General features: G+C 45.2%; 1 protein-coding gene across 7 annotated transcripts in view; it reads left to right on the forward strand.

Annotated features, from left to right (window-relative positions):
- RALGPS2 (Ral GEF with PH domain and SH3 binding motif 2) overlaps window positions 1-16558 on the forward strand; it is a 264748-nt gene that overhangs the window by 43429 nt on the left and 204761 nt on the right. For all 7 annotated transcript variants that reach the window (XM_074961031.1, XM_074961026.1, XM_074961025.1 and 4 more), the window contains one exon: window positions 8030-8137. In XM_074961031.1, coding sequence (XP_074817132.1) covers window positions 8030-8137 — 108 coding nt within the window. The remainder of the gene's footprint in view (window positions 1-8029; window positions 8138-16558) is intronic.

Consider the following 16558-nt stretch of genomic DNA (forward strand, 5'->3'; position numbering starts at 1 on the left):
CTCTTTGGTCACTTGATTACAGACCTAAAAGTGGCAATTCTTCAACAAAAAAACTTCAAAAACAGACTCCAACGAGAACTGCTGAGCTTGAATTAGTATGCAAATTAGATACCATTAACTTGGGTTTGAATAGAGAGTTGGAGTGGCTGGGTCATTACACATATTGAATCTATTTCCCCATGTTAAGTAGCCTCACACCTTCTTGTCAACTGTCTAAATGGGCCATCTTGATGATCACTACAAAAGTTTTTTTTTCTCCTGCTGATAATAGCTCATCTTAATTAGTTACCCTCTTATAGTTTGTATGGCAACTTCCTCGTATGTGTGTGTGTGTGTGTGTGTATGTATGTATGTATGTATGTATGTGTGTATATATATATATAATTTTCTTACTATATGTTCCATTCTGTGCATCCGATGAAGTGGGCTGTAGCCCACGAAAGCTTATGCTCTAATAAATTTGTTAGTCTCTAATGTGCCACAAGTGCTCCTGTTCTTTTTTTTCATTGTGGTTGATACTGTGAATGAACGTGGCAGATAGCACCATGTTGAATCGACTCCATACGATAAAGACTTAAAGCATCTTGATTTATTTGGCTGTAAGTCATACTCATTAGCTACCTTACTATTTAGGATCGCCAGTTATCAAGCCTTCATGGTGAAATACAGCCATGTCAGCTATTCAAAGTTGAATGCCTTTATTGAGCATCTTCCAACAGACCAGAGGGAGCAAGTCCAGGCAATCATTGCAGAGTGCCAACTGCTCGCAAGACCATCTCCACAGGCCTTGCTAATACTGTCACTCTTTGTATCTCTATGCTGGTAGTCATGAGGAGGGTCTCCTGGCTTCATCGCTCAGGTTTTCCGAGGGAAGTCCAAAATATAGTTGAGGGCTTTCCATTTGATGGATCAGAGTTGTTTGTGGAAAAAACTGATGAATTCGTGCATATCTTAAACTCTAGAGTCACGTTGCACTGTCTGGGAATTTACACCCCTGCACAAAAAAGAAAGTTCAGTAAGTTCCAGACAGCATAGAGATCTCATTCCATCCTGTTTCCCACCTCCCAGAGACATTACGAACCACAGCATAAGAGACGATTCCAGAAGAAGAGACCAGCTACTTTTCAGGCATTGACCTTACAACCTACGACTTCGAAACACCAGTTTTGATGGGTTGGTCGAGGTGCTGAGTTACCATCCCCATTCTTATCTGCTGCAACAGTCTGCATGTTTCCCTCGCTTCAGCGACCATCTTCCTCATTTCCATCAGAACTGGGAACATATCACTATGGACAAGTGGGTGTTGGGAGATCATTTCAACAGGATACTCTATTCACTTCCCTCCCCCCATCCCAATCTTCTTCCCTGACCCTCTTCAGGGACCCCTCTTATGAGCACCTTTTGCAACAGGAAACTTACTCTTTCCCGAATCTGGATGCTGTAGAACCAGTTACCATGCAACACAGAAGAAAGTATTTTATTCCAGGTACTTCCTGGTTCCAAAAAAGAATGGCAGTTGGAAACCTAATCTAGATCCAAGATTAGTCAACAGATTCATAAAGATTCAGCAGTTCAAAATGGTATCTCTTGCAACAATAAATTCCATCATTGGACCCAAGGGGACTGGTTCTTGGCCCTCAACCTTCAAGACACTTATTTCCAAATAGTGGTACATCCTCCCACAGAAAGGTCCTACATTGCACTCTGGGTCAAGAGCACTTGGAATACAGGATGCTTCTGTTTGGTCTTTTGCATGCCCCTCGTGTGTTCTCAAAAGTTCTTTTTGTGGTAGCCGCTCATCTTGGCGCACAAGGAATTCTGATTTTCCCATACCTCGACAATTGTCTGCTGAAAGGGTGGTCATTCAGCGAATCTTCAACAGTCACTCAGAGGGCCTTAGACCTATTTCTCAGACTGGGACTACAATTAAACATCCAAAAATCCACCTTAACCCTGGTGTAAGGTTTGGAGTTCATAGAGCTTACCTCAATGCAGTAATGGCCAAAGCATTTCTCCCTTTGCACAGGTTCATAACCCTAGCCAACTTAGTCACTGCAGTCCAAGCCAGCCCTGAAACATGGGCCAGAAATTGTCTCCAGCTTTTGGGACATATGGTACCTGGCACCGTAGTAATAAATTACGCAAGACTTTACATGTACTGCCTCCAAGGGTGGCTCAAACTGTGTATTCACCAAGCAAATACAGTTTAAACAAACTACTCTCCATGCCTTCGGTAGTGTGTTTAAAATAAATAAATAAATAAATAAAAAATCCCTTGACTGGTGGAATAACCCTCACAGTGTTTGTGCAGGGGTTGTCTTTGCTCAACCATCTCCAACATCAGTAGTAACAATGGATACATCCCTACTGGGATGGGGAGCTCACCTATATGAGGAAGGTGTCTCCTCTCAAGTCCACCCTGCACATCAAGTTGCTGGAACTCAAAGCAGTCAGAAATGCCTGTATCCATTTCCTCCTGCTGATTGGGTAAATACATAAAGATCATGATGGGCAACATGTCATGCATATTTTACACAAACAGTCAGGGGAGAGCGAGATTGCCTTCCCTCTGTGCCAAAGCAGCAAGGCTTTGGAATTGGTGCAGATCAACATCTTTGCAGCTTACCTTTTGGGTGTACAAAACATCACAGCGGATACCCTCAAAAGATCAAAAGTGGGAAGTTAGATCCCACTATATTCCACCACATATTTCAATATTGGGACATCCCACAGATAGACCTGCTCGCCAGAGCCAGGAACAAGAAGTGCTCCCAGTCCTGTTTGAGAGGCGGTCTGTGTCACAACTCCCTGGCAGAAGCCTTTCTCTTTCGTTGGACTCCAAGCCTTCTGTGTGCATTTCTCCTGATTCCCCTGATATCCAAGCTACTGTTCAAGATAAACAAAGCCAAAGCCGTTCTCGTAGTTCAGATGTACGCTGAGATAAACAACGTTTCCTAACACTCAGCTCATTGTTTGTCAACCAATCACTCTCTGGACCATCCCTCATCTCCTCTGTCAGGATGCTGGTCAAATCCATCACCTCAACCTCAGGGTTCTCTGGCTCCAGGCATGGCTGATAGACTGTTTGCAGGGTTAGAAAGAGTCTGTTCTGAGGGTGTAGAGTGCTGTTACACAGCAGGAAACAATTGACTTGTAACACACATACACAAAAGTGGATGAGATTCAAACTCTCCGGTGTGACTTAAAGCATCTTTCACCTACATCCTCTGTTATCATTTGTGCTAGATTACATCGTAGAGATAAAAAAGAAAGGATTATCTTTAAACTCTGTAAAAGTGCATTTGGCAGCATTACAGGTTTCCATCATACAGTAGAAGGTTTTTCTGTCTTTGCTCATCCTACAACAAGGAGGTTTCTCAAGGGACTGGATAACCTCTTCCCACGAGTCAGATGCCATACGTTGGCATGAGATCTCAGCTTGGTATTCAGATGTCTTACGAGGCCTCCCTTTGAACCTATGGCCGCCTGCTCCCTTTTACACCTGTTTATGAAATCTGCATTTGTAGTAGCCATTAGTACTACTTGAAGAGTGGGTAAGGTAGGGTGTCTGATAGCATCCCTCTCCTCTCTCCCCCACCCCCTTCACAGTAACCTTTAAGAATAAGGTTAACGCAGTGACTATATCCCAAGTTCCTGCCAAAGGTATCTTCGGACTTCCACATGTCAACCTATTCACCTTCCAGTTTTCTTCCCTAAGTCACACTGGTTTGTGTAAAAGAGATGCTACATTACATACACTTGATGTAAAAGTCTAATGCCCTCCTGATTTAGACAGGACTAACCCCTGTAGGAAATCTCTCAGATTATTTCTCTCCATTGCAGAGAACTAAGGGATCTCTGCCTTCCAAGCAAAGACACTCTAGGTGGATATCTGGCTGCATTACCTACTGCTATCAATCTCATGATCTTCAGCTTCCCTAGAGTATTTACTCACTCTTCTTTAATAGCCTTTTCTTAAGTACTTTCCCATTGCAGAAATATGTAGAGCCATGACTTGGACATCCATTCCTTTGTTTGCTGAACACTGTGCTATCACTCGTGCCTGAGCTTCTGATGCCATATTTGGCTCTACTGGCCTATCTTCGATCCTAGACTCAACTCCAAAGCCGCATCCCTCTGTAGAGGGTACTGCTCGATAGTCACCTAGAGCGGAGCACCCATAGTACCTACTCGAAGAAGGGAAGGTTACTGACCCTGTGCAATAATTGTGGTTTTTCAAGATGTGTCCCCCTATGGGTGCTCCAATACTCGCCCTCCTCCCCTCTGCTTCATAGTTCTTTACAACTGGTTCCATGGCAGAGAAGGTAATATCTTTTACTGGACCAATTTCTGTTGGTGAGAGGGACAAGCTTTCAAGCTTACCCTGAGCTCTTCTTTAGATCTGGAAAACTAACTCAGGCCCAGTCTGCACTATAGAGTTAGGTTGACGTAAGGCAGCTTACATTGACCTAACTCTGTCAGTGTCTACACCACAGTGGTGCTCTCGCCGATATAAGTCATCCACTACATTGACTTAACTCCACCTCCCTGAGAGGCATAGTGCTTAGGTCGATGTAGTTAGGGCAACATAGTGTCCATGTGGACACTGCGTTACTTACATCGTCTGACTGTCAGCCTCATGTGGGGCTGACAGCTGAAGCTCTGCCCCTGCACTGACAGTCCGAGCTGTCAACCAGGTGTTGGGCTTACAGCTGCACACCCCCCACCCCACCCGATGCCTGTGGCTCGAGCTGTCCGCCCGGCATGGGGCTCAGAATGGGAGCTTCTCCCCCTGCCTCCCACCCCAGGGCTGACAGCCCAAGCTGTCAGCCCAGGGGCCAGACTCAATTTCACAGCAGGGAGCCTACCAGCTGTGAAATTGACATTCTTGTCAGTTTCATAGCTACTATTTCACTTTTCTCTGCCTGTCAGTCCTGGGGCAGGGGGACTCCAGCTGTGATCCCCAAGCTGTTGTCAGTGCCCCACAATACCGTATTATAATCGATGCAAACAGTCCTGGTGAGGATGTGGAGCACCAGCAGAAGGAAGCTAGTGTGGACACCAGCCCCTGATTTATTTGCTGTGGTGGCTGTAGGTCGATCTAACTTAAATTGACCTAATTTTGTAAAGTAGACAAGCCCTCAATGTCTCTGCTAAATAAAATATTTGAACAGCTTGTTTAGCATAAGTAATTAACAGATGTTTCAAGGGATCATTCAAGCTCAGGTGGTCAGTTAATACCCTTCCAGTTATAGGGAGGGAAGGAAAGGAGGAGTGGGGTGAAAAGCAGCTGGGTGTTAGTGGGTTACAGATTGTGCTTCACCCAATGACTCCCCTTCTTATGTCACATTCAAATTTAGGCTGCAGTGTTGTCAGAGTGCCCATGTTACTGTTTCTTCTGTGAAGTGCCTATCACACTTGGGCATTGTCAAATAATTATGGAGATGCCAGTTGTGCTTCCGATAGTTAAGGCTGAGCTGAGTTTTACACATAAAGCAGGGATTCATCCTCATAGTTGTGTATGAAAAATACAATATATCCTCCCCAAAGTTACTGTTTGAGTATAGCAGGGGGTAGTCAATTATTTTTTGTTAAGGTCCAAATTTCTTGGACAAGGTATAGTCAGGGTCCAGACTCCAGAGAAGAAAATAATAATAAAACCCCCCTAACAATAATGATGAGTAAATAAAAAGATTTCAGGGTCTGTTCAGAAACGTTTTCTAGTTTTGAATTTGGCTCGAAGTATGCCAGTTGACTACCCTGGGAGTATAGAATGAGTTTTCTGAGAATTTTGCAAGCAAATGCATTAGTTTGAGTTAAAATTAGTATTCTGTGAAAAATTAAGTTACGATCTTTGAAATACTTAGCACTCATTGTCCGATCTTTTGTTCTTTCATGATCTCAGTAATGGAATAATAGGCTCTTCAAATGTGTCATAGTTAAAATTTACTGAAATCTTGTGCATAAGCCACGTTATTTGTAGATTGTTTTTGGTATTCATAGGCTTTTTTTCACTGTCTTAATCATAATTGAAAGTTTCTTCTTCAGTAGAGATGAAGAACAAATTTCTTTTGTAGAGTTCCACAAAAAACTGCCCTTTACAAAATGGCTGCCATCTCCCTCTGTTCTGTTTTGGACTGAAGCCTCAGCTGCCCTCAGTGGTCATTTTGAGAGAGGCATCTGTTCGCTGAAAAGTGGTACTAAGGCCTGGTCTCCCCTAGAAGTTATCTGTAAACCTGTGATTAGGAGTTGATTTTTACTAATATAGTTATACTGGTACAAACCCTAGCATGGGTGCAGTTATACTGGTATAGTTTATTTTGCTTCCTGAACTGGGAATAAGCTATACTAGTATGAACATTTCTATACCAGTATAATGGCATCCACACAGCAATGGGTTTTGGGAGGGAAGTATCTATTGTAGAGAAAAGTCCTGAGTGTCTGCCCCCTGACAGCATACGGCTCCATCATCTTCCCTGAGGAAGCTTGGTTGGCTTCACTCTCATTGCAAATGTAAGATAGTGGCTATTTTACCAAGGGCAATTTTTTGTGAGTTTCTGTTGAAGGAGATTTTATGCACCAGCCTCTGATAGATAAACTTAATTATGAAAAACAGTGGCAAAAATGATCATTAATCCTAAATATTTTTTCTCTAAAGCCACCTGTTGCACCAAATCTACTCAACAGAGAGACAGAGGGAAGGAACTGTGTGTGCGCAGGGGGCTGGAAGGAGCAATTTGGAAGATAGGGAGGAGGGTAAAAATGAAGCTGGCTGCTTTGCACTGCTCCAGAGTGGCATAAAACAGCTAGAGTGTACCAGTGAATCTAGCCATAGAAGTTAAGAGGATGATTTTTCATATTTTCAAATCACTAGACATATGTGGTAAGAGCTCTTTGAGACTTTTGTTTAGTGTTATGATTTTTTTTTAAAAATCAACAGCCCAAGAAGATTTCCAGACAAACTATATTAAAATGGAGTTAAAATTGAGAGTACAAATCAGTATTTAGGTTAAAATGACAGGGATGTTGTAATTATTCTCAAGCTAAGTGTTATAAATTCAGGACATTCAGTTAAGACTCAATGTAAAATATGGCATCAGGCGGTAGGAAAAAAACACCTAATGTTGAAAAATTTGTTTAATCTAAGACCACAAACACCAAGGTTTAATCCTAATGTTTTTTTTTTAAAGGAATGTTACTGGGCAGATTTAAGGTTGCTTGGTTGCCCTACTACATTTCTAGTTTGTATATCTTTTTTTATATATATTTTACTGACATTCTTCCCCCCCCCGCTCCCCCCCCCCCCAAAAAAAAAATCAGGAGAGAATGGGAGAAAAAGGCAGAAAGCCAGAAAGATAAAGGAATGGGAGGGCTGAGGAAGGGAAAGGAGAGAAACATTTCAGTTTCCATCCACTAGGATAGTTTGCGTATCTGATATAAAGAACTGTGATTGTAAGTAATTTTTGGAGTTCTGGTATCCTTTCAAATTTGAGAGAAACTGATTTACAGTCTTATTAATTATTACTTTCATGTTGTCTGCTAACCCAATCACTTCAAAAGGTCTAAATAGCCAAACAAAAATCAAATTTATTTTGTAATTGCAGTGATTTTAATGCTTAAGAAAGGAGGTAGGATAGCTGACATATCATCTCTGTCCTTACCTGCAACTACCAGTTTATTTCAATGTTAGCTCTTTCCTGAGCAGTCTTTGTATCTATTCACCCTTTGCAGTGATTTTTTAAATCTAAGACTAGTAGAAATCATTTTTTGCCTTGAGTAAGGAAGATTAAACGCCAATTCTCTCTGTGTAAATGTTGTGCATTGTGAGCCTCCATCTGGAGCCCACTGAAGTCAACTGATGTTCTCTGGTTTCAATGGGGTTTCAGTCAGGCCCTAATATGCTACATACACAAGGGTAATCTGCAGTATAAAAATGTTTCTTGGAACAAAGACACTTGAAAATAAACCTTTTCTTCTTGTTTTGAAAAGAGAACTGTATCTATGTTCTTTTTTTATTTATTTTTGACAGAAGAGTAGCAGCTCTGAATCCTTAAGTGACAAAGGTTCTGCTGAACTGAAGAAAAGCTTTGATGCAGTGGTATTCGACGTTCTCAAGGTTACACCAGAAGAATACGCTGTAAGCAATCAACAAGTTATCTTTTTGTGGGAATACTTATACTTTTGGCGCTGTTTCTTTTCCGCTCTTAACAACCCTATTTCTCCCCATCTCCCACCCACAGGGCTTCAAAAAGAGGCCCTCTGTGGTTCCTTTGGTCACAGGCTCCAGCTTCCTCTAGGCCCCAGGCTGGACAGTACAGGACATATGTTTCTGCGGGAAAATCTAAGACTGGGAGTGTGTTGGGGTCATCCTGCAGTATAACCAAGGCTGATGAGAACCTGAGAGTAATCCAACTGTAGCTGGCAGGTTGCAGTTACACACTCACTCACTCTCAGGTTGTGGCTTGCATGCTGGAAGGTTGTTTGTGAGCAGCCCAAGTAGGAATTCCTTCAGCAATGCATTGTAAGGCACCCAAAGTTGCAGGGCAGGGGTGACAGCTGTTCATTAGTCTGGATTGTACCCTAGTATGTTACAGAAAGGTGGTTTTATGATTTAAAGAATTGGACTCGAGATCTGTATTGTGTTAAGAACATAAGAATGGCCATACTGGGTCCGACCAATGGTCCATATAGACCAGTTTCCCGTCTTCTGATGGTGGCCAATACCAGCTGCTTCAGAGAGAATGAACAGAAAAGGGGCAATGTTGAGTGGTCCGGTCCCACCTTCTGGCAATTGGAGGTGTAGGACACCTGGGGTATGGGGTTGTGTCCCTGACCATCTTGGCTAATAGTCATTGATGGACCTATCCTCCATGAATTTATCTAGTTCTCTTTTTTTTTTTTTAATCCAGTTACATTTTTGGCCTTAACATCATCCTATGGCAATGAGTTACACAAGTTGACTGTCCGTTGTTTGAAGAAATATTTCCTTTTGTTTATTTTAAACCTGCTGCCTATTAATTTCATCAGGTGACCCCTAGTTCTTGTGTTATGTGAAGGTGTAAATAACACTCCCTATTAACTGTCTCTGTACCATTCGTATTTAATAGACCTCTTGTCATATCCTTCCTTAGGGCAGGTCTACACTGGAAGCACTACATCGGTGCAGCTGTGCTGCTGTAGTACGTCTGGTGAAGATGCTTTGTGCCGACGGGAGAGTGTCTCCTGCTGATGTAGTACTAGTGTAGACAGCGCTTAGGTTGCATCACACAGCAGGGTGTCCTTTTCACACCCCTGAGTGATGCAATTTAGATTGATTTAAGTGGCAGAGTAGAACTGCCTTTAGTCATCTTTCCTAAATTGAACAGTCCCAGTCTTTTTAATCTCTCCTCATATGGAAGCTGTTCAATAGTCCTAATCATTTTTGTTGCCCGTGGGCAAGTCACCTTTACTTTGCCTCAGTTTCTCATCTGTAAAATATGGTTTATAATACTTGAGTAAGAATATCATTTCAGCAGGATTAGCTCCAGGTTTTAGCTCCTCAGTGTGAAACTGGTAGAATTCCCTTAGGTCATGAGGATTGGTGACCCTTAAGGGCAGCAGTAGTGGTGCAGAGCAGTGGTTTTCAAACTTTTTTTTTTCTGGTGACCCAGTTGAAGAAAATTGTTGATGCCTGCGATGCAGCAGAGCTGGGGATGAGGGGTTTGGGGTGTGGGAGGGCCTCAGGCTGGAGCAGAAGGTAGGGATGCAGGGGTGAGGGCTGCGGGGTGGGGCCGGGGATGAGGAGTTTGGGGTGCAGGAGGGGGCTCCGGGTTTTGGGACTCAGGGCCGTGGCAGGAGGTTTGGGACTCAGGGCTGTGGCAGGGAGTTGGGGTGTGGGAGAGGGTCAGGGCTCTGGGCTGGGGATGCAGGCTCTGGGGTGGAGCCGGGGGTGAGGGGTTTGAGGTGCAAGAAGGGGCTGTGGGTTTGGGAAGGGTGGGGGGCTGAGGGCTGGGGTAGGGGTTTGGGGCATGGGTTTACCTCGGGCAGCTCTCAGTCAGCGGTGCAGCTAGGGGTGCTAAGGTAGGCTTCCTGCTTGTCCTGGCACCGCGGACTACGCTGCACCCTGGAAGTGGCCAGCAGCAGGTCCAGCTCCTAGACGGAGGCGTGCAGCTCTTGCCCGCAGGCAACCCCCTCAGCTCCCATTGGCTGGTTCATGGCCAGTGGGAGTGCAGAGTTGGTGCTTGGGGCAAGGGCAGCGTGCGGAGCCCCGTGGCCCCCCTGCCTAGGAGCTGGACCTGCTGCTGGCTGCTTTCGGGGGGCAGCGCGGTGTCAGAACAGGTAGGGACTAGCCTGCCTTAGCCGGGCAGCACCACTGATGGGACTTTTAATGGCCCAGTCAGTGGTGCTGACCAGAACTGCCACGACCCAGTGCCCTACATTCCGCACCCAGTACTGGGTCGCGACCTGCAGTTTGAAAACCACTGGTGTAGAGTGTAAGCTGGATGTCCTCTTTATTATAGTCTTTTCTCCTAAAGCTTCAGTTAGTTTCTTCTTGAGCTATAGTTGATGCAGGAACTAACTCCCTGTTAGACTGTGCATCTACATTACTTCAGTTCTTCTAGAGATGGTCGTGTATCCTTATAACACTTATCCGTACTTTTCCAGTCTTATGCTAAGGAACTGAGGTCTGTTTATCTAGTACAAATGCCTAAATTCCTTTTGAGAAGATTACCTTGAATGCTCCAACATACTCTGCAGTGCTTCAGTACTTTTTTTTGAGGGAGGAGGCTTTGGTATTTTTTCGCAGTGCTCTGGTTCCTACCCTGTCATGTCAGTTTCTGCTTTGATATGCCAGACCCTATTTCGATGTGTGTTTTGTGTTTAGTTTGGTTGTTGAGACTTCAATGTCTGTCCAGGTAGCGAAGCACGGTATTTTTCTCCAGTGTGTGACTTGGGGTAGTCCAGCATATTGATTTTGGGGATTTCAGGTTTCTTAACATATTGAGGCTACTTGGTGTTCTCAGCATTGGGAGGATCTTTTATCAGCCCAACTGACTGTGTCTGGTGGGGTTTTTAATGCTTCATACCTGTCTTTCAGATATGTTTTTGAAGAAGGAAGTAATTACTTTAGTGGTTTCAAACCAGGTAGAACTATGTCCAGGAGGAATGGCAATGTTTTTATTGTGTTATCTGTCTTGTAGTCTAACAGGATATTCAAGAGTGTCAGATTTTCTGTGGATATAATCTTATGCACTAAGAAACTGTGCACGGTACCTCCATCTGCTCTTTGAAGTCTTGGTATTGGTGTGGGGTAGTGTTTCCCCTCTGAAGACACACAAGCTGGAGGAGCAGGCAGCCAGTCAGTTCTCCACCTTCCTGGGATGGTGAGGTCAGGCTTCAGCCCTGGGATGGTGGGTGGCAAGCTCCAGCCATGGGACTTCTGGCTTTGTTCTCCGGCTGCGTGGTGGTCGGTTCTGGCCCTGAGCTCACCCCCCAGTGTCCCATCGCCCCTGGCCCCTGCTCCCTCCGTACCTACCTCTCTGTCCCTGGGCTTGTCAAGGCTAAGTAAGTTTGCTTGGAAAACTGATATTTGTACGTTTGTTAATACCACATTTCACAGCAGATTTAGTAGCTAGCAAGTCTTAAACAAAACAACCAAAAAAGCAAAAGAAACAATTTAAAAAAAGACAAGAAGGTGCAAAGCACCTTATTTGTGTTTCGGTTCTATTAAGGTTCAGTAAAGAATAGAAACAACAGTACATTTTTATTATTGTCTGCAAAAAAAAAAAAAATCCTACATATATAAATTACAACGATTTGGATATGTATATGTGCATATTTGTTTTTCCTAAAGTTAATTAAGTATTTTAGGAAAAATTGTCAGAGCAGCCACCAGCAAGAGTTGGTTGCCAAAAAATTTGTTGAGAACCCCTGATAGGTTCAAAGGTTGGTTTTATGAATTGAGTGAGGACTATTAGTGAGTGCTCTCTCTTAATCTATTAAATAGTATTCATCATAGCAATACGTTTTCCCAGAAGAGTAAGTGAACTGCAGGCTTTGATGGTGAATGCACCATTTACAGTTTTTTCCACAAACACAAAATGATCCTTCGTCCATGTCCTATATTCCTGACCAAAGCAGTAACTAACTTCCCTCAAACAGTTTCTCTACCAGTATTCTTTCCCAGCTTTCATGTGTACTTGGATGAATAGAGACTCTACACATTACTCTAAAAGAGCATTGTCATATTATTTTAAAAAAAGGCTGTAGAAAATCCTCACAGCTCTTTATATCGTTTAGAGAGTTGTAAGGGTCAGGCTATTTTTTTCTCAGTGCTTCTCCAGATGGGTTAGGGTTATGTATTGAAGAGAACACAAGCTAGACTGTTCCTCTTCCTGTGGGGGTTAAGGAGTGCTCCATTAGGACTAAGTCAGCCTCTTTGTCATGCTTTAAATGTCTCTGAAATCTGCTGAATTGTAACTTGGAGCTCGATACACAAATCCACTAAATATTATTTCTTTAATTTTAGCATCCATGTCCAATGCACAATTTGGTAGAGCAGTTTTTCAGTCACAGTTGAATTAGAATTCTGTGTCCATAGTTCTGGTTATCAGACTATCTCTACCCTGGGAATGTGTAGAGGCCACTTGAAGCAGCAGCAGCAATTACTTACTCACTCTTAGCCCTGGTCTACACTACGAGTTTAGGTCCAATTTAGTAGTTAGATCGATTTAACCCTGCACCCATCCACACAACGAAGCCATTGTTGTCGACTTAATGGGCTCTTAAAATCTATTTCTGTACTCCTCCCCAACGAGGGGATTAGCGCTGAAATCGACATCGCCGGGTCGAATTTGGGTTAGTGTGTACGCAATTTGACAGTATTGGCCTCTGGGAGCTATCCCACAGTGCTCCATTGTGCCCATTCTGGACAGCACTCTCAACTCGGATGCACTGGCCAGGTAGACGGGAAAAGCCCCACGAACTTTTGAATTTCATTTCCTGCTTGGCCAGAGTGGCAAGCTGATCAGCACAGGTGACCGTGCAGATCTCATCAGCAGAGGTGACCATGGAGTCCTAGAATCGCAAAAGAGCTCCAGCATGGATGGAACAGGAGGTACTGGATCTGATGGCTGTATGGGGAGACAAATCCGTGCTATCAGAACTCCGTTCCAAAAGACGAAATGCCAAAATATTTGAAAAAATCTCCAAAGGGCATGAAGGACAGAGGCTATCACAGGGACCCACAGAAGTGCTGTGTGAAACTTAAGGAGCTTAGGCAAGCCTACCAAAAAACCCAAGAGGCAAACGCCTGCTCGGGGTCAGAGCCCCAGACATGCCGCTTCTATGATAAGCTGCATGCAATTCTAGGGGGTGCCCCTACAACTACCCCACACCTGTACGTGGACTCCTGCAAGGGAGTCTCACGCAACAGGGATGAGGATTTTGGGGCGAGGAAGATGATAGTGCACACCAGGCAAGCGGAGAAACCGTTCTCCTCGACAGCCAGGAACTCTTTATCACCCTGGAAACAGTACCCTCCCAACCCAGGCTCCCGGACCTTGAAGGCGGAGAAGGCAGCTGTGGTGAGTGAACCTTTGTAAATATAATACACGGTTTAAAAGCAAGCGTGTTTAATGATTACTTTGCCCTGAAGACTTGGGATGCATTTGCGGCCAGTACAGCTACTGGAAAAGTCTGTTAACATGTCTGGGGAGGGAGTGGAAATCCTCCAGGGACATCTCAATGAAGCTGTCCTGGAGGTACTCCCAAAGCCTTTGTAAAAGGTTTCTGGGGAGGGCAGCCTTATTGCTTCCTCCATGGTAGAACACTTTACCATGGCAGGCCAGTAGCATGTAGTCTGGAATCATTGCATAAGAAAGCATGGCAGCATGTGGTCCTAGTGTTTGCTGTCATTCAAGCAACATCCATTCTTTGTCTCTGTGTTATCCTCAGAAGAGTGATATCATTCTTGGTCACCTGGTTGAAATAGGGGAATTTTATTCAGGGGACGTTCAGAGGTGGCCGTTCCTGCTGGGCTGTTTGCCTGTGGCTGAAAAGAAATCATCCCCGCTGTTAGCCATGTGGTGGGGGGGGAGGGGTGAAGCAATCAGCACAGAGAATTGGGTGTGGGGGGGTTAGTTGGGTTTGTGCTGCACGTTAACCCGAAAACATCAGCCCCTCCTTTTAAATGGCTAGTGTGTCTCTTTCAGTTTTAATCTCCCTTTTTTTCCTCCCGCAACTGCAAATGTTTCAACACTGTGACTAGCATCTCCGTCCCAGAGGCTAACACAGATGATAAGGTGAAAAAAATGCACTCATGATGAAATTTGCTCTGAGCACATGCAGTCCACCCAAACTGAAAGAGCCCAGCAGAATGCGTGGAGGCAGACAATGGCAGGAAAGCACAAAATGAACACAAGGACAGGAGGGACGCACGAGAGGATAGATGGCGGGAGCAACAGGAGAGGTGGCGGGATCAAGAGGAAAGGTGGCAGCAGCATGATGAGAGGAGCCAGGATGCAATACTGAGGCTACTGGAGGATCAAACTGATATGTTCTGGCATATGGTTGAGGTGCAGGAAAGGCACAGACCGCCACTGCAGCCCCTGTGTAACCAACCACCCTCATCCCCAAGTTCCATAGCCGCTTCACCCAGATGCCCAAGAACGTGTGGGAGGGGGGTCCTCTGGCACTCAACCACTCCACCCCAGAGGACCCACCAAGCAACAGAAGGCTGGCATTCAATAAGTTTTTGAAGTGCAGTGTGGCCTTGTCCTTCCCTCCTCCTCCCCCACCCCTCCCGGGCTACCTTGGCAGTTATCCCCCTATTTGTGTGACGAATAAAAGAATAATAAAGAATGCATGAATGTGAAACAATGACTTTATTGCCTCTGCAAGCGGTGATGGAAGGGGGGAGGGGAGGGCAGTTGGCTTACAGGGAAGTAGAATGAACCAAGGGGGGAGGTTTTCATCAAGGAGAAACAAACAGAACTGTCAAACCATAGCCTGGCCAGCCATGAAACTGGTTTTCAAAGCTTCTCTGATGCGCAGCGCGGTCTGCTGTGCTCTTCTAATCACCCTGGTGTCTGGCTGTGCGTAATCAGCGGCCAGGTGATTTGCCTCAACTTCCCACCCCGCCATAAACGTCTCCCCCCTTACTCTCACAGATATTGTGGAGCACACAGCAAGCAGTAATAACAATGGGAATGTTGGTTTCGCTGTGGTCTAACCAAGTCAGTAAACTGCACCAGCGCACTTTTAAACGTCTAAGTGCACATTCTACCACTATTCTACACTTGCTCAGCCTATAGTTGAACAGCTCCTGACTACTGTCCAGGCTGCCTGTGTATGGCTTCATGAGCCATGGCATTAAGGGGTGGGCTGGGTCCCCAAGGATAACTATAGGCATTTCAACATCCCCAGTGGTTATTTTCTGGTCTGGAAAGTAAGTCCTTTGCTGCAGCTGTTCAGACAGACCAGAGTTCCTGAAGATACGAGCATCATTTACCTTTCCCAGCCATCCCACGCTGATGTTGGTGAAACATCCCTTGTGATCCACCAATGCTTGCAGCACCATTGAAAAGTACCTCTTTCAGTTTATGTACTGGCTGCCTTGGTGGTCCGGTCCCAAGATCAGGATATGCGTTCCATCCATTGCCCCACCACAGTTAGGGAATTCCATTGCAGCAAAGCCATTCACTATGACCTGCACATTTCCCAGAGTCACTACCCTTGATAGCAGCAGCTCAGTGATTGCATTGGCTACTTGGATCACAGCAGCCCCCACAGTAGATTTGCCCACTCCAAATTGATTCCCGACTGACCGGTAGCTGTCTGGCATTTGCAAGCTTCCAGAGGGCTATTGCCACTCGCTTGTGAACTGTGAGGGCTGCTGTCATCTTGGTATTCTTGCGCTTCAGGGCGGGGGAAAGCAAGTCACAAAGTTCCATGAAAGTACCCTTACGCATGCGAAAGTTTCGCAGCCACTGGGAATCATCCCAGACCCGCAACACTATGCGGTCCCACCAGTCTGTGTTTGTGTCACAGGCCCAGAATTGGCATTCCACAGCATGAGCGTGCCCCATTGCCACCAGGATGGCCAAATTGCCAGGGCCCGTGCTTTGAGAGAAGTCTGTGTCCATGTCCTCATCACTCTCGTCACTGTGCTGCCATCGCCTCCTCGCCTGCTTTTGCAGGTTCTGGTTCTGCACATACTGCATGATAATGCGCGAGGTGTTTACAGTGCTCATAACTGCCGCAGTGATCTGAGCAGGCTCCATGCTTTCTGTGGTATGGCGTCTGCAGGAGAGCAGAGTTGCAGGGGAAGCAGTGGTTGGATGACCAGTTTTGCAGACCTGTCTTCTGCCAGGACACAACAGCTGAGCGGGCTGCACACTTGCCGTGTTATGGTGAGACGAGCAGCTGAGCAGAGTTGCAGTGGAAGCGGCCCTGAGACCACCAGGAGAGCAGAGTGCCAGCGGAAGTGGTGGATGATGACTGTCTTATAGAGGACCTGCGAGGTAGATTCATAGCATCAGGAGAGCAGAGTGGCAGCGGAAGTGGTGGTTCAATGATG

Source organism: Natator depressus, chromosome 8 (genome assembly GCF_965152275.1).
Source record: "Natator depressus isolate rNatDep1 chromosome 8, rNatDep2.hap1, whole genome shotgun sequence".
NCBI classification, from domain to species: domain Eukaryota; kingdom Metazoa; phylum Chordata; order Testudines; family Cheloniidae; genus Natator; species Natator depressus.